Source organism: Scomber japonicus, chromosome 23 (assembly GCF_027409825.1).
Source record: "Scomber japonicus isolate fScoJap1 chromosome 23, fScoJap1.pri, whole genome shotgun sequence".
Lineage (NCBI taxonomy): Eukaryota > Metazoa > Chordata > Actinopteri > Scombriformes > Scombridae > Scomber > Scomber japonicus.
The window spans coordinates 18,186,305-18,204,678 of record NC_070600.1 but is presented as its reverse complement, the minus strand read 5'-3'; the positions used below and the strand labels follow the sequence as shown (position 1 = coordinate 18,204,678).

Genomic DNA, 18,374 nt, shown 5'->3' with positions numbered 1-18,374 from the left:
TAGGCAAATGTGATGGGTGTGTATTTGGTTTGTAAGTATTAAGGTAGGTGGTATGTGTCAAAGTAACATCCACATGAATGCCAGGATCCAACGTTTCCCAGCAGAATATTACCCAAAGCATTACACTGCCTCTACCAGCTTCCCATAATGCATCCTGGTGCCATCTCTTTGCCAGGTAAATGATGCACACCCACCCGGCCGTCAAAATTATCTAAAAGAAAACGTGATACATCAGACCAGGCCACCCTCTTCCATTGCTTTATGATCCAGTTTTGACGCTCATGTCCCTATTGTAGGTGCTTTTGGCAGTGGACAGTGGTCGGCATGGAGACTCTGACCAGTCTGCATCTACACAGTCCTATATGAGGCAAGCTGTGTGACCTATCTGAGGGATAAGACCAGGCGGGCTAGCCTTCGTTTCCCACGTGCATCAGTGACCTTTGGGTGCCCATGACCCTGTCACAGATTCACTGGTTGTCCTTCCTTAGACTTTTGGGAGGTACTGACCCCTTCATACTGGGAAGACCCCACAAGACCTGCTGTTTTGGAGATGCTCTGACCAGATCGTATAGCGACTACAATTTGGCCCTTGTTAAAGTCATCTTTCCTACTAAATTATGAAATGCAACAAATATGTACATGAAGTGTGAAATGGATTGAGTAGAGGAATTACAGTACAGTGTGTTTATGTCTTTTATCAACGTATAAACAAGAGCTTAGTCTTCACTAAGAGCAGTAAAGCTGAATCACTCATACTTAAATACACATGCTGAGCAAGTGGTATCGGCTCAGCTGTATGACTACTTCACTTCCACGTGAGGGATGAAAGCTGTATTGTTTGTCAGCACATATCAGAGTAGACATGGATGGAGATTAAATAGCCACCTTGCCCTTTTAATGGGGTGATTAGGATGATTATCTGCAGGTTCGCCTGGATTACAGCCAGTGATTAGCCCCAAAGGAGGACACCAAGGGGTGTGGACTGTCTCAAACCCAAAACCCCAACAGCTACAAAAGGCCGCCACCAGCAGCTGCTCTCATCCTAAGTCCCATTGTTGTGTGACTGTGAAAAGGGATATCCTCCGCTTCACAGTAGACCAATTGGGCTGAGGTTTGCTCACCGGCTGCAACTGCAAAAACTCCAGGTATCAATCTACGCTCAACTCAGGTATCTGACAGAAATGGGTAACTCAAATGGAAGCACCGTGGACGACCTGCAGGCTGTGGAAATGCACCTCTGGTACAAGAAGTTCATGACCGAATGCCCCTCGGGTCAGCTCACCCAGCACGAGTTCAAGCAGTTCTTCGGGCTGCGAGGGTTGGACCCTGAAGCCAACGCCTACATAGAGCAGATGTTCCGCACCTTTGATATGAACAAGGTAAGATGAATCATTTCAAACCACAAAGTTATACTCAAAATGAGAGAGTGGAACTTTTTTAACGGTGACAAGTGTGTTCTAATTATAGTGGGATTGTTAGTTTTTGTCATGTTAAAAAGTATCAGGAAAAAAAGAAAAATTACAATTTGCTCTTTTCCTTTAAAGGTGTATCAGGGTCACTAATCATAATCTTTACCTGCTAATTTAAACATAATCCATTTCAGATACCTTTGGGTTTTTTTACCTAGAAAATGAGTCACTATGTGGTACAATACTTAATATATTTCAGATTTATTTGTTAAAAATCTTTCAAGTACTGTCTGTATATACTGCTAAATGTATATTAATTACAGATATATAATAAAGATATTATAGATTATTGATTGTGTAAATTATTGATGTATTGAATGTACACTTAATTCTAACCTAACATACACTAATGCTGTGTATTATAGCATATTAATATCATTGAACAGTGCATACTCAGAGAAAAATATATTATAACTGCGGTTACATCTCTACTCTCTAATCTATTTGTATGTATTCTATTTATTTTTATATTTGAGTCAATTAATTTTTTGTATAAATTAGCCTTAAATTGTATTTGTTTCTTTGACCTGCCTCAATGTTATTGTGTGCTGATGAGTTAAGTGGCTGTTGTAACCTTTATCCATGTAATCCCTTTATCCTTTTATTAATACTATTGGGATTAATACTCTAATAATAACTGAATCATCCACTTAGGACATCATTAAAGTTTCCACCAAAAGTACATTATGTATTTGGAAAGTTTGTGTTATAGGTTTTAGTCTATAAAATAATGAAAAATGCCCAGTAATAATAAAAAAAATAAAAAATAAAACATTGAAAAAGTCTTCACATTGACTGTTTTGTCTGACCAACACTGTAAGACAAAATATTTCATTTATAATTAAATAAAAAAGATAAAGGCATAACATTTTCACAATGGAAAAGTTAGATAGATCAGATAGACCATAGATTTTCTTTTGCATAATAAATTAATTATCAAAATTGTTGCCAATTAATTTTCAGCTAAATGATTAATTGACTACTTGTTTCACCTCTATGATCAAATTCAGATTTATTTATCAAACATATATCACTAGGAACAAAGTAGAGAAGAGGTTTGAAGAGGAAACTATTTATCTGTTCATTATTTAAGTGTCAGAGAACAGTGGAAGATTCTTATCACAACCCAAAGTGATGAAACTAAACTACATTGAATTATTTGATATAGTTTTTAAGTTAAGATCAAGTTGTCACATTTAAATGAGGGAACCAACTAATTTGGGACCTTTTTGCCTGAAGCACGAGTCTGACTCATTGTTTCAGCACTAAAACAGGTAACAGAGTGAGATGGTCTGCTGCATGACCTTTGAGTGTTTTTTTCTTTAGTGCTAGTCAGTGGCTTTAAAAAAACATCTGCATCATTCTGGGACACTCAAACAGTGCAGTGACCTCCCAGTGACAGTTTGGCCCTCGGATCACAGTTTAATTAAAAGTGTCTCGGAGCAAGAGACAGGGTCATCGTGGGATGTGTCTGTCTGAGAAGCGGCACAGCTATCTTTAGTCCTCCCTCTCAGCTCACAAAAGGGCCGCTGTAATCTTTATGCATGATTTAAACTGTGAGATTATCTGGGAGACAACGCTTTGATGCTACGATTGTTGCCTGTATTCAGACACAGACAGTCCCCGAAGATAATCCTCCGTCTTGACACGCTTCATTTCTGCTCGGATGCCTTCTGGAGTTGAGATGAGGGCCACTGACTGACTGATTACCACTTTTGAATGTTTCATAATGCGTACACGGTCACGCATCAAGATTTGTTGATGTTTGACACTCTCTCTTTATTTTTTGCAGGACGGCTACATAGACTTCATGGAGTATGTGGCCGCTCTCAGCCTGGTGATGCGAGGAAAGATGGAGCACAAGCTACGCTGGTACTTCAAACTTTACGATGTGGATGGAAACGGCTGCATTGACCGACACGAGCTTCTCAACATCATAAAGGTACAGTTTATCACGCACCTGCCACACCGCATCTCTAAGTAACTCCTGGCATCAACGTGGCATACTAATCTTATTCTGTTTCTTCAGGCCATCCGTGCAATCAATGGGCATGAAAACCAGGAAACATCAGCGGAGGATTTCACTAACCGTGTGTTTGACAGGATTGATATAAATGGAGATGGTAAGTCAGTTGGCACCATGTGGAGACTTAGATTTAAGAGGGAATTTATCGTAGGTGGACAGTGTTTAGACACTTATCAGCTCTACTGCTGTCAGGAAAGACACAAAAAATGGAAAGAAGATGTAGTGTTAGTGGCTAAAAACCAATAAAACTTTTACAAAACACTTTTTTCCATAAGTTAGACCTCAAAGCTGATCTCACTTTGGCTTTAAATACTGTTTTTGTCTCCTCTAACAGGTGAGCTCTCCTTAGAGGAGTTTGTGGCTGGTGCCCGCAGTGATGAAGAATTCATGGAGGTGATGATGAAGAGTCTGGACCTCACCCACATTGTGGCCATGATCCACAGCAGGAGGCATAGCATTTAGGATCACTCCCACTACCTCATCCTCATCCTCATCTCAGGAATATTTAACCCGAGAGCTTGCAGTGCATCGCCTCCGGTACAAAAGGTCGTTAATAGATTGAAATTTCTCTACAGATTGAATCCAGTTTCGTAGGATGCAAGTGTCATATATGCACGCATATGCACTTTAAATGTGTTGGGATGACTCAGTCGGCTGTGGCAGACTGGTCATTGTCCTTGTTTAATGATGCTGAGCTCTCCCAAGGCCACCTTGGCATGAGGGATGATCTCTCAGACGGTCCACTTACCCTCAGACACCCTGAAGGATAAACGAGGGAGAGAGAGACAGAGAAGCAATTGTATGCACACGTCGATGCTTTCCAAAGTTTTTTTTTTTTTTTTTTGTGAGGGGGGAAAACTGATCAAATTACTCCAATCTCATTTTACAGGAGGAAGCTACGACTATCCGGTGTGCTTTACATCGGTGTTAGTTTGATTAAGTCAGTGGCTGTAATAAAAATAAAAGGTGGAAAGTTTCTGAAGAGATATGTGTGAGACATAATTCACAAATGTTTACCTTTTTTATGTTTTGAACCTTTTTTTAAAAAATGATTTAAAAGGATGCAAAAAGGCAAAATTCAGTTGTTTTCTTTTTTTTTGCATTTTTTTACATCAGAACTGGTCTTGTATATCTGCAGAACATGTGTGGGTGTTGCTTTGGATGAATGATTTGCTGCATAAATACAGATATAGATCACCTCTGTCGTGTTTGTTGGCTACGCTCGACTGGTGCCTTCTGTTGAAGACTACAGAGAGAATGTGTTTTCAGCTTTTGCTTGTTTGTACAATAAAGATGGAAATTGAACTCGGTCGTGTAATGTCTCTGTTTTAATGTACTTGAGGTATTGCAGCTCCTATGAAACAGGCAGCTGCAGAGAAATGTGGAGACATACATTTTCAAATTTGAATGAAGTCTGGGATTCAGAAGAACAAAGAGTCCGTAACAAGACATAACCTAATTAATTAAACATTAAATTAATGTTACAAATCTCTATAAGCTGTGAGCACTTCAATCAAAAAGGGATTTTTTTGTCTCCTCAAAATGTTTCATTTGAATAATTTTAGAAGCCTAAAGAAATTAAATGATTTTTTTTGGAGCTAAAGATAGTTTTAGTTCTTCTTTTCTAACATTTTAATCATTTCCCAACCCCTCTTAGGGAATCACTGACATGGACGCAGATATTCCTACAAATACTGGGATCCACAAAAGACCAGAAATGCTTATTTTCACACACAGAATATTTTTGATTTACATTCAAATTAAGTTTTAAACTGAATTCAATCATCTCATCAACACAGCCCAGTGAAAATCAGGCAAGGCTTGAAAGAGAGAAGCTTCATCTGTTTTACTGTTCAAAGGTTGGAGGAAGATTAGTTAAACAGGAGTCTAATTAAGAAAGAAGCTTTTATAACATTTTGTGAAAGAATTTCTCCCATTAAAGTAAAAAAATATCTTATGTCTTTAGTCATCTAAAAAAAATGAAGATAAATAAATAAATAAAAAGGTAACACGTCAGAGAAACAAAATCCTACCTTTGAGCAAGGACAGTGATTCACCTGCATGGTGCCACAGTCTGTTACCATCAGACAAAAAGCCCAAAGGCACGTTATCACCCTCCACAATTTGAGGAAGAACTTTACTCTAATTTTGCTTTTTATTTTTGTAATATAATAAAAAAGAATAGAAATCTTCATTATTGCAAGATTCTTTTAGATATTTCCTGTGCATCACAAATGAACACTTTTTTTTTTTTAAACAAACAAAACTAAAACAAATATGTAGTGAAACTGCCAATATGGCATTTATTTTACACAAATGCAAATATGTAACATGATCAGTCGAGCTAATACAACAACCACAAGAGGGCAGCGACATAATTGGATTAATTTTCCTGCACAAGCTCATCAACAACTGTCGGAGCTCCTCATTTTGCCAAAGTTTGGTCCTTAAGTGCGTTTCATGTGGAGAGAAATCCTCCCTTTTCCTCTTACTGTCACACGTGTGTCGTCTCTCCTTTGAGCGCAGCAGGCTTACAGGAAGTCGTACAGATACTTCACAATATCAAAGTTCACCGTCCTGGAAGATAAACGACAGCAAGCACATTCTGAGTGAAAACACTGCAAAAGGTCAAATCCCTTGAATCATTCCTCTGGCAGTCTCAGTCATGCGTAATAATGCAGACACACACACACACACACACACACACACACACACACACACACATATACCTGGATATAGCGCAGATGAAGTCCATGGAAACAGCACATTTGTACTTGGGGGCATCGAGCTGGTCGTCATGACTGACCTGACTCAACAGCTGTAAGGTCACCAGAGAGGAGATCTAAACGAGAGAGAGAGAAACAGAAATGAATCTTTGTTCTGCTTCTTTAAACGCAGCTTTTCCACACTTTGATGCAGACGCACAAAAGCGATGAGAGCTGGGTGCACAGATACCTAATTTCCTAAAACCATTTCATGCCCACGGCCATAAATAGATTCACATTTGGCCACTGATCCCAAAACTCATGACCATATGGGTAGAAAACTTGCTCATCTGAGACAGCGTGGTCATTAGGCTTGATTTAACATGAAACAGTGTGCAATCTGCACGTGGAAATGGAAATGGGAATTTTTAGGACCTTAAGATTGAAAAACTAGCATTTAAAATCCTCTGAATATTATAGCGACTATTCTTTTTCATTTGGTTATCTGACAAAGTGGTAAATTCAATTATTTTCTGTATTTTGAGGAAGCCGCTTTACAGACCCACGAGGCTGCTAACTTTGGGAGTCACATTAATGCAGAGAAACTAGAACCAGTGCAGGACTAAATTAAAAGGCAGAATTAAACCCCTAGAGAGCTCAGTTTAACTTAGTTTAATAACAACCAAACTGGCAATAAGAGGAATATATCCAGATAATTAAGGAGGCTAATACATCTAAGTACTAGTTGTTTCAGATGTCATTTTCGTCTTCTGGTGGCAAACACATGCACCTTTACTTGTCCTGTATTTTACTAGTGAAGGACATTACACACTATCCCCACCATCAACACCTTGTCCAGAGGTCATTTTAACCATCAAAACAAGTAAATGTCAGAGGGATTGTGCTTTTGAATCATGGCTTTTCGAGAAGTGCCAGATGTGTGCTGTCAGAAGAAGGTTAACAGTCCCCACTTTAGGAAAATGTGCCCATAATCTGACCAAAACGAACCTAGAAAAGACTCTCAATTTATTACATGAACAAAAGTGAAAAAAATGAATGTCCCAGTCATTGGGTATTCATCAGATAATTTTAACTGTACCTGCTCAGCATACTCTGAATATTTAGTAAAATATTGTTCAAATTATGACAACCATTAAAACGTGCTGGACTCTGACCTGAGAGAAGATGCTGGCGGTGGGTGCGACTCTGCTGTCGACCACGCTGTAGAAAATGGCGAGCAGTCGGTCCAGAGCAAACGGTTTGGGCCCCAGTAGGTGATTACTAGTCTAGAAAATATGGACATCATGTTAAGTCATATCTGAAAAAGTTGTGATGAAAACTGATGAAGATTAAAAAAAACAAGATAATTCACCTTTTCATTTTTCTTCAGGAAATTTGTTTTTCTTATTTTGCCGTGATGCTGTGGGGAAAAGAAAAGAGACGTCAAATGGATTGATTCACAGATCCACAGATAATAAAAACGTTTTATTTATGTTCAGCAACAAATCACAAATCTGTCACAGAAGGCTTTACAATCCATACGGCATACTCTGTGTCCTTAGACCCTCAGTTTGAATAAATAAAAATATCGTCATACTTTGAGAACACCAAAGTGCAGATCTGTGTCAACTTCAGTCAAAGTCAAGTTTATTTAAGTTGTAGATTACTTAAAAACAGACATCCAGCGTTTTTTCATTTTGTGGGTCTAGGGTAAAAAAAAACCTTCGAGCAGCAACAATAAATTGGTCCTTAGAAAAATTAATCACCAACAATTTTGATAATCAACTAATAATCATGAGCCATTTTTATTGAAAGAGTATAAGAGAGTAAAATGCACTGGTTCCAACTTGTTCAATATGAATATTTGATGGTTTCTTTAGTCTCCAATGATGATAAACTGAATATATTTGGGATTTAGACTGTTAGATGGGACAAATTAAGACATTTAAGGATGCACCATGGATTTTGGGAAACAACAATTGACATTTTTCACAATTTTCTGACATTGTTTTAGACCAAACAACCACTCGAATAATCACGAATATAATCAACTGATAAATCGATAAAACCTAAAACACACAGAAGCATAATTTCAACAGGTGTGAAAAATGTTAAGACAAAATCCCTGGTGTGTCCTGACTGGGAAGTCCAACAGCACTAGTCAAGCCCAGTGGATAGTGTGTTTGTTCTGGTCTAAATCAGAGGGTAAGTTGGTCAAATTGGTGCAGTTTCCTGTTGGTTCGGTTTCTTCAGCTGTGTTTGAGGCGGGAGTAACAACATAAACATAAGAAGGTCCTATATATACACTAGTCCAGGTCTAACCTTGATCCAGATGTTCAGATCTGCCCAAATTAACTGCACCAAAGGCGAACCACAAACCAGTGTCTGATTCAACTGGACGCAGGTTTGAAAATATACGACAATAGTTATCTTTGATTCATGTGTGTTTCAGGGATGTTTTCATGCTAATTGTGCCCCTTCTTCTCCCCCTCATGTCCTGTCACTATACCATCTATACTGTCCTTTATAGAAAAGACAAAGTTCCCTCTGTACCTTGACGAAGAAGCGTTTATCTGTGCGGGCGGGGTTGTATGACGCCAGGTAGGCAGCGATCAACAGAAACTTGGAGTAATAAGGAAGTTCAACGTGAGTGTGAGCAGATAAACCTTTAAAAAAAAAGAGAGAGAGAGAGAGAAATAAATGTGAGTGAGATAAACTGAGGAGATAAATGCACACATAGATCCTGTCATATCTACTCAGTACATCATTAATCTGTGATGTTCAGTGCAGCCCAGGCAGTAAGTTGTGATGTACTGTGATTTACTTTATTTCGGGGTGTGACACAATAATATTTCACTGAAGAAATTAACAGCTATGTCAGCGTGAATCGGCAGAGCTAAGCGTGTGTTGCTACCTCTCATGGCTTTGGTTTCCTGCTCCTCCATTTCCTGCATCTGTTCCCACTGAAGGCTGCAGAAGAAGAAGAAGAAGAGAAAAGAGAAAACACACATAATGACAAGAAGAAGCCACAGTTTAGTTTATAGATGGAAAGTGACATGATTTGATTTAAAGAATACACTGATGTGAAGAACATGCACAGACCTGGACACCTCTCGAAGGTACACTGTCTGCATGGCTTTTTTCAGATGAGGCTCAATGTTTTTCCACAGCTTGTGTGTGTCGCTCTCTTTAGCTAAAAAACACAAACAAAGCAACAGTTTTTGAAACAGCCACAGTGACAGCAAGAAAAATAACTGGAAAATGGTGTTGGGGAGGGGGGGGACAGCTGCACAATACTTTCATTTTAATGACAGATGATTATGGTTATTGTGAACGGTGTCAGCTGTAGTGATAAATAGAGTTGCAACTATTAGTCAATTAATCAATTAGGAAATCCACAGAAAATTTAATCTGCAACTATTTTGATAATCAATGAACAGCTTGAGTCAATTTTAGAGATAAATTGCCAAAATTCTTTGATTCCAACTTCTCAGATGTGGATATTTATGGTTTCTTTATTTGATCCGCTATGATAGTAAACTGAGTATCTTTGGTCAGGACATAACAAAACATTTGAGATCACCACCTTCGGCTTTGGTAAACAGTGGTCTACATTAATTATTTACAATTTTTTTACATTTTATGGACCAAATGACTGATTGATTAATTAAAAAATAATTCAGTAAACTCTCCTCTTCAGCTCTACTGTGCATTTTAGTCTTTTTTAGCTCATTGTTTTTGTTTTACAGCCCACAAACTACAGGCTGCTGTTTTTAGGATAATGTTGAAACTGTGGTAACCAGTGGTAACCAAACTCTTTATGGACGAAGGAGCATGTCACCCAGTGCAGCTGTGTGGCTCACTGACATGTTCTTTAATTGTTCTTGGACAACGACAGGGCTCTAGGGCACAGAGGAATAATATAAAGAAGCTTTAAATAAACACACTAGACTTGTTAGTAGGATGAGTTCACTGTATGTTTGCTTCTGGATTTGTGTCCAAAAACAAAGAATGCAACTTTAAAGAAAGAAAGAAATCTGAATAGCTGAAGTGCATCTCGACAGCAAAAGAAAACTCATGTTTGAGTAAAAAAACAAAGAAATTATGATGATTTTAAATATTGATCAGCAGTCGAATGAATAAGCTTCTTTTTCTAAATAAATTACCTTTTCCTTCTGCCAACGGCTCGCAGAACTTGGAAAAATTAAGGGCAGCCTAGTTTAGAAGAGAAAAGACAAATAAATGATACAAGACTGAAAGTAAATCAAAGCAATGAAAACTCTTCACTGACTGTGTGTCTGTGTCTGTGTGTCTGTGTGTCTGTGTGTGTGTGTGTGTGTGTGTGTGTGTGTGTGTGTGTGTGTGTGTGTGTCTGTCTGACCAGGTGGCGTAGCTCTCTGAGGTCTCGACAGACGGAGTAAAAGACTCCCAGCAGGATGTTGATGTAGGAGGAGTAAAACTCAGCCGAATATGAAGGATGTCTGTCCTGGGACAAGACCTGATGCAGCTCGCCTACAAACACACACACACACAGAAACACAAAAAAAAAAAACCAGACAGATATTTTAAATAATACTCAATACCAGACAAGAGATTCTCACAAGTACAATGAATCACTCCCTCTAAGTGCAGAATTTATACAGCGGTGTTTCAGGGTGCTATACTCCTCCACAGTCGCTGCATGAAGTGTAAAAGAACAAAATCACAGGTACAAATCTCTCATCTGACACCTCATCTGCCAAGTGTGTGTCGTTGTCTTCATCATCATCATCATCATCATCATCATCATCATCATCATCATCATCATCATCATCATGCAGCGTGGAGGAAAATATTCACAACAGTGTGTATGTGAAGGATGATACCTTTGCTGTAGTCGGGGAAATGGAGCAGAATGGGCTCGAAGCAGCCGGTGTTGGGTCTGAACTTGTCCCAGACGATTTCACTGAGGAGGATGACGGAGACGTTGTCCTCAACCTGAAAAAAGGACAGATCTGTAATCACATTCTTGTTTATCCATTGTACTATTGCACTATGTAGTCACATTCACATTTATTTATTTATCTGTGTAAAATTTATACTAACTTCCATATCAATGTTGTTTTATGTGCCTTTAAATAAAATGCATCATCATTATCATTATTCTTATTATTCATATTATTAGATCAGATTTATGTCATGTAATGGTTTATAAGTGTTTATAAGAGAGAAAGTGAACAATGTCTCCATGGTTACAGACGTTTCTTTGTGTTTTGTAGTTTTATATCAAATGTTACGTGTTTTATTTCATTTTATCCATCTGATCCCTTATACTCAAGTGATTTTTAAATTTCGCCTGGCTGCTAAACAAATTTATCTTGAGATACAATAAAGTTTAGGGCTGAATCTATTACTATTTTCATGATAAATGAATAAAATGATTAATTTTTAGATAAATCAGTTCCTGTTAAGTCCTTGTTGAAATTCACAGTTTCCAAGATTTTAAGAATCAAACCAAAAGTCAAAGATCTCTGTAGAAAAACAACATGTAGTCAATTCATCTGCAACTATGTCCACATTTGATTAACCACTAAAGTCAAAAAAAAAAAAAAAAAAATGCCGACATTCCCCAATTCCAACTTGTCACTTGATGATTTGCTGCTAATCTTTCTCTAATGTGATTGTAAATGTAATATTTATATATTTTGGGCCATTGGTGTTACAAAACAGGCAATTTGATGACATCACATTGGACTTTAAGAGACATTTTATTGACTAAATGATAAACTGAAAAAGTAATCTGCAGATGAATCAATAATAAAAATGATCATTAGTTTATGTCCTGGATCTATGTGCACTGTTACATTCAGGAACTGTTCCAGTAGCCGTAAAAACAGATTTAATGCTTCCTCTGATGAGGAAACTCTGTATTTATGTGATTTAGGTGAGACTAAGCCCAAACCCACTGAGGTTTTATTGCTCATTACCGAATCATTAAAGGGAAATACGTTTCAGTAAAATGTCAGATTACACAAGTTGTGTTTTAGAAATGTAACCTTTTTAAGTACATTTAAAGAAAAGTTTGATTCTAATCAAATAATACTTTTACATGTTAACCTCTGTCCCGTTAACCTTTTTTACACCATGGCCATGATAAAAATTATAATAATAACAGTAATAATAACGAGGCATCCGAGGCACAACAACCCTTCATCATCCTGTCTCCATTATATATATACGTAGAAATGTGCATCCTAATTATCATTTCAAAACCCTGAAATAGCACAACATTGAAAAGACCTTCCTCTCCTCTGAAGACAGTTGGCTTTAACAGAAACACGTTTTACTCTTGATGTCTTTAACTGCTGTGAATTGATGCCATCCTCGCTTCCAAAAAGCGTAATGAAAGAGCTCTTCACACTCAACTCAAGGTTATTCATTAAAAAGAAAAAAGAAAAGGCGCTCTTCATCATCCACACAGAGCGACAACAATAAAGAGGCTCACTTGAAAGATAACATAACGAGCACACTACACTTTTCTATCTCACCAGTTCCTGAAGACGCAGAAGAGCAGGGAGGAGATTGGCATCTGTGTCTCTCAGAAGCTCGGCTTTTTCCATTACCTGCAAAAATATATATATGTACACACGGGTCAGTGACAAATAAGAAGAGCAATTCAAAAACATCTTTAAAAATAGTTTTAAAAGCAGCATCAGGTTTGTTTGTTGGTTTTATGTTGTTTGAAAGGACATTTGCACCATTTTTTAAACCAAAAGTAAGACTGAATGCTCCTGAGAATGATGATTGATGATGCCAAACTAGTTGAAATTGAGTTTTATTGAGAATTTAACATTTTTAAGCAAGTTTAATTATTTGGTACAACCTTTAAATTTGACTAAACCACATGGACACAAAAATGTATTTGGACATTTGAGCTTATTTTGTAACATTGCTGCTCAGTAAACTAGCAGCTGTGAATGGCTGTTTTATCACAGCACATTACTGCATTCTGTGCAGCAAGCTCACTTTAAAACGTCAAAAACGATCACGCCAAAACACCCGATTAAACGCTTTCCTGTGCTGGCTGAAAATCACACTTAATTTTCTTCAGGCTAATGCATCTGGAGCTTTGTTTAGCATCTATTTGCATATGTTATCACCACTAATCACATTATCATACAAACATTTAAGTGACATATCCAAAGAATATGTAATTTGACATGCCGTGGATTATGGTATTTCGGTGTGCCAAGTGAAGAGGAATTTGTGGCTGAGCGGAAAGTGCACTCACAATGTATCGCGTCTGCTTGGCAGCCGACTGAGAGCACTGCTGCCTGTAGATGCGTACAAAGTCAGACAGGGACGGACTGCGGGGGAGCTGGGAGGCAGCGTCTCCGCCAAAGAAGGACAGCAGCACTTGTTCAAATAGCAGCCCGACGGAAACACATTCTACACAGCTGACTGTGGCGTGAGGCAGCTGCAGAGAGGGAAAGAAAGGGTTAATATACACATCTTTACAAGAAGAAGAACTTAAATGTGACTGTAATGCTATAGTTTCATTTGGCAGACACTTTTATCAAAAGCAAGGTAGCTATGGGAGGTAATACAACACAACGAGGATCTAGTCAGGAGAGAGAAAAGTGAGAAAGTGCCCAAAAGCTAAGTTCAGGTCCAATAGGAGAAAGGTGCCAACACACAGAAGAGGATTTATATCTTTATTTTATAAGTCCTTCAGGCGTGGAGCTGCTGAAAGAGCTGAGCTTCAGCATTTTATTAAAGACTGAGAAAGACTCTACAGATCAAAAGAAGCTTCATGACAGCAGAAGGAGGATAAATGCATATTCAGTCTCCTATTGATCATGAGTCAAACCATTTATCTCTTTAAGGTCACTTTTTAATCACAGTTTGTTTATTTGTGTGTGTCTTTAAGATGTCCTTGAAAGCTTTAAAAAGCGCCTATAAATAAAATGCATCATTATTATTAAATGTTGTTTTTCTATATCACACACCTGATGGTTAAGTCCATAAATATTACAGTCAGGGAGAGCAGGGCTGAAAATTAGCACCTGGTAAAATATGCAAGCAGCTGGCAGATTTGCTTTCACTGACAAGCCAAAAAATAGCAAAGTAAAGCTTTTTTTGTACTTTAAATAAAATATATTTCCAAACATTCAGTGGTTTGATGAAGAAAGCTTTGTATGACTGAAGTGCCAGCATCTGTTTGAAGTCAAGTCTATATAACCTTCAAGTAGTCAGTGAGCTAAACTTTAATTATTAGTTTGTCTGTTAACAAACTCTTGTTGTAGGACTGAATTAAAGAGAGCACAAAAGTGAAATTATTACTGATTTTACTGACAAATCGTGGACACACACACACACACACACACACACACACACACACACACACCTACAATCCAAACTCCGACAGCAGTTGTTTTCTCTCTTACCTCCAGTTCCTTCAGTAAAACATTCATCACGTGACTCTTTCCTGTGGCTCGATGACCGTAGATGAAGATGGAAGGAAAACTGCACTGTTCTGGCTGTTGGAATAAACATCAGGAAAACATCTTAAACTCAACTTCATAGTAACATTAAATCATGACTGATAACAATAGAAATTAACAAGCTCTCCCAAAATCAAAGTAAGTAATTAATTGAAAATGTAGTAGACGCTAGGGTTGGGCAATTAATCGAAAACCGACATTTAGAAACTCTAATCGACTTAATCTTGCTCATGTCAATTAATTGTGGTGTTCACTGTTGCCATGACAGCAAAGGTTGCATATCTTTAAGGAATTTGAAAACTTGTCTCCAGTGATCATTTTAACCCAAACATGATCTTTTCATAGTTCTAATCAAGTAAACTAGACATTAACCACAGCGTCACACCTTAAAACATCACTATTTTCACTCCCTAAAGATCCTCATGTGTGAGGGCAGCAGTGGAAAATACAAAACTAAAGAAACTGTGAAAATACATCATTGTTCATCGAGGGTGGAGATAATCATTCATTAATCGTAATCGAGGTTAAAAGTTCAATTAATCGTGATTTTGATTTTTGCCATAATCGCCCAGCCCTAGTAGACGCACACATACAGAATAAGAAAGCAGGTGCTGGGCCAAATAACTAAATCTGTAAGAGAAGAAAAAATGTTCACACTGCAGCTCCCAATGCAGGTATAAGGCTTGAAACATCACTATTGAATTATACCTGCATTGGGAGCTGCAGTGTGCTGACTTTTTTGATGCTGTTATAGTAAGAAATTAAATGTAATACCTTCCTTGGCTAAAGAAATGTGTTGGCTAACAGATAAAGATAATACGATGCAAGATTTACTATAAAAAAAACAAATGATAGACTCATACAAGAATAATCCCTCTCAATTATCACTTACGACCCACTACAAGTGTGTAGTGCCTGTAATTTCTTATTTACTGTGTTTGGGACGTTTCTGAGCATCACTCTTCAGGCGGTGGGTGTGTAGCCCCCCCAGCCAATAACAGCACGCAGGGTTTGAGGTCAGGACTCGTAGCGTAGCGTAGCGACCGGGTTACATCACTGTGTATTTATTTGCGTCAGTGCTTTGTCTCTCTCCTCTGCTGTGTGCTCTCTTCATTCTCTCTCTCTCTCTCTCCCTCTCTCTGGTGAATTCATTAATTACATTTTTTATGACTCTCAAACTCGATTTTATTGTTCCTCGTCCTCAGTTAAATGCAGTCATGCTGAATGATTTTGTGACGTCTAGCGCTTGATAGATCAAAGCCTGTTACTTATTATTATTCTGAAGCTCTATAATGAGCAGTCAGCAGCTCTAATTGATTGAAGGAGCGACGCAAAAGATATTTTTAGGTAATCACTTCACTAATAATGTTGAGCATAAAAAATAGATTTCAATAAACTGAAATAAATGTTTTGAGAAAACTACAAAGCGGAAATGATTACAGAAAAATAATTGGCAACGTCTCAAATAACCTATTATCCATTATAATAGTAATATTGTTGTGGACCGTCTGTCGGGATAAATTGAGACATCTTTGGCTGCATCTTTATCTTTGGGATCTTTTTTTACCATTTACTGACATTTTAAAACACTAAACTGATAAATAAATTAAGTTTGTATATCTATATATTGTTTTTATTCTATTTTTTTTTTTAGGTAATGTTACTATTTACTATTATTATTATCATTGTTTTCTTATATTCCATCAATGTTTTTATTTCTTTCCTCTTTTCTTTTCAGTTTCTTTTATGTGAAGCACTCAGTGTATTTTTGTTGTAAAGCACTTTGAGCTGCATTTATTGTATGAAAGGTGCTACACAAATAAAAGTATCAATTAAAATGTATGCAGGTCAGTATCCTGAACTAATGAACTATGTATAGAGAATGCTTTACTGTGTATAAAAATGTACAAAAAACAATATATTGAAGCATTAAAAATAGATAACGAAAATAATAATTTAGTAAATAAAATAATATTTTTAAAAAGTCAATAAATTAAGTAATAGTTGCAACCTTACAAACAAAAGCATCCACTCATCACATTTGAAGAAGCTGAAACCAGCAAATATTTGATTATTTTTGCTTTGAAAAAAGACTATAACAATAACTAGATGAGCAAAATAGTTGCAAATTAGTTTTCTGTCTATAAAGTACCTTACCTTATTAATCGACTAATCATTGTAGCTCTATTATATAATGACAGTTATTAAAATGACTCTAAATGCACTCAAATAATCAAAACTTTCTTTTAATACTACTTTCTCATTAAGTATATTGGTCAAGAAAAGATCAACGAGTACAAGACAGAAGTATTAAGTATTTTTAACCTTCTGGACACCTAAAATAAACTCATACTACAGTTTTTAGACAGGAGTTGACATATTTACCTGTCCCATCAGAGACAACAGTGTCCCCGCTTGGACCTCCCTGCACGGGATCTGGTCTGCGACCCTCTGCAGCTTCTCCTCCTCATATCCTGGATGCTTCAGGAGGGCTGCCATCCTGCTCTCCGTGTCTCTCCGACCAAAACACTCAGTTATAACTGAGTAGACACGACTGTAGTGTGGCTAAAAACAAGCAACGTTAACGTGGCTAGAGACGAGCACCTCAAAATGCGAACAAAACGAGGAGTATTGTAAGAAACTACATACCACGAATACGACAGAGGAGTGTGTTAATATCGATAAGTGACAGTAAAATGTATAACAAGCTCAAAATGCAGCGAAATAAGTCAGTTTAAAAGTCGGAAACACTGACACATGACAGAAAGCGCTCTGAGGAGTTTCGCGCCATCTCCACACTACGTCACGTCGCCGTTCGGGTCACCAGCCAATCACAGCTCACACATAGGAATCATGGGTAATGTAGTTTTGAGCCGTAAAATCTCGTTTTTGTGAAATAAATGGAAAATGATGACTTACAAGTAATATATTATCATGTTTTCTATCAGATTTCATTTGAATCTTGTCATTTATGGTGGAAAAACATCAGATGCTTTTACATAATCATTCTCCATATGTGTTTAAATATATCAAATGTATGATAAAACTGATGAAACAACTTTTCTATTATTACGAGCTATTGTCATTGCATTATAGCTCCCACATTAGAAAATAGCTGTATTTTACAGGTCAATCCTATTACAACAAAATATGAGAATATTAATATTATGTGATAATGATTAGATAAGATAATAATGGGGAATGGGGAAATTTAAGAACAATAAATAATAAGTACGAAAGCAATAAAAAAAAAACAATAGTAGTAAAAACATAATAAATGATCATAACATTATTAGCATTAGATTGAGGACTATGCCACTATAATTGTTTTTATGTGATTTCATTGTCTCTATTTAAAAATTCACACATCACAATATGCAGGGGTGGATTTAGTGATTTGGGGGCCCCAGGCAAGCTCTGTCTTGCTTTATTTTCATCTTTTCTATAAAAGGAAATGTTGGTATTGGCAGTGAAGGTGGGGCTTTTAATTCTTATATAATGCTGGATAGTTTAATCAATAATAATGCATCATATTATATTTATATGTCTTGAGTAAAATCTGCTATAGCTAAATATGTGCAACATTTATCTGTCAGGTAAAATGTAGTATAATGTTTTCCTGTGAAGTGTAGCCTACAGCATATTTTTTAAAGTGCTTTGGGGGCTTTTGTGAGTGTAAAATTAGCTAGAA

General features: G+C 37.1%; 2 protein-coding genes across 2 annotated transcripts; one reads left to right on the top strand and one right to left on the bottom strand.

Moving 5' to 3' along the window:
- Window positions 1-1,181: 1,181 nt before the first annotated feature.
- guca1a (guanylate cyclase activator 1A) lies at window positions 1,182-3,957 on the top strand. Its single transcript, XM_053344186.1, has 4 exons — window positions 1,182-1,379; window positions 3,262-3,411; window positions 3,499-3,592; window positions 3,830-3,957. Exons 1-4 carry the CDS (start codon window positions 1,182-1,184, stop codon window positions 3,955-3,957), a joined length of 570 nt encoding a protein of 189 aa, XP_053200161.1.
- Window positions 3,958-5,978: 2,021 nt separating this feature from the next.
- On the bottom strand, window positions 5,979-17,236 carry orc5 (origin recognition complex, subunit 5). The gene is made up of 14 exons (XM_053344171.1): window positions 17,069-17,236; window positions 14,627-14,719; window positions 13,471-13,656; window positions 12,728-12,802; window positions 11,066-11,177; window positions 10,582-10,712; window positions 10,367-10,415; window positions 9,303-9,393; window positions 9,115-9,170; window positions 8,754-8,866; window positions 7,573-7,620; window positions 7,376-7,486; window positions 6,225-6,337; window positions 5,979-6,072 (listed from the first exon to the last, which is right to left on the bottom strand). The coding sequence occupies exons 1-14, from the start codon at window positions 17,180-17,182 to the stop codon at window positions 6,027-6,029; spliced, it is 1,338 nt and encodes a 445-aa protein (XP_053200146.1). The 5' UTR covers window positions 17,183-17,236; the 3' UTR covers window positions 5,979-6,026.
- Window positions 17,237-18,374: the final 1,138 nt, after the last annotated feature.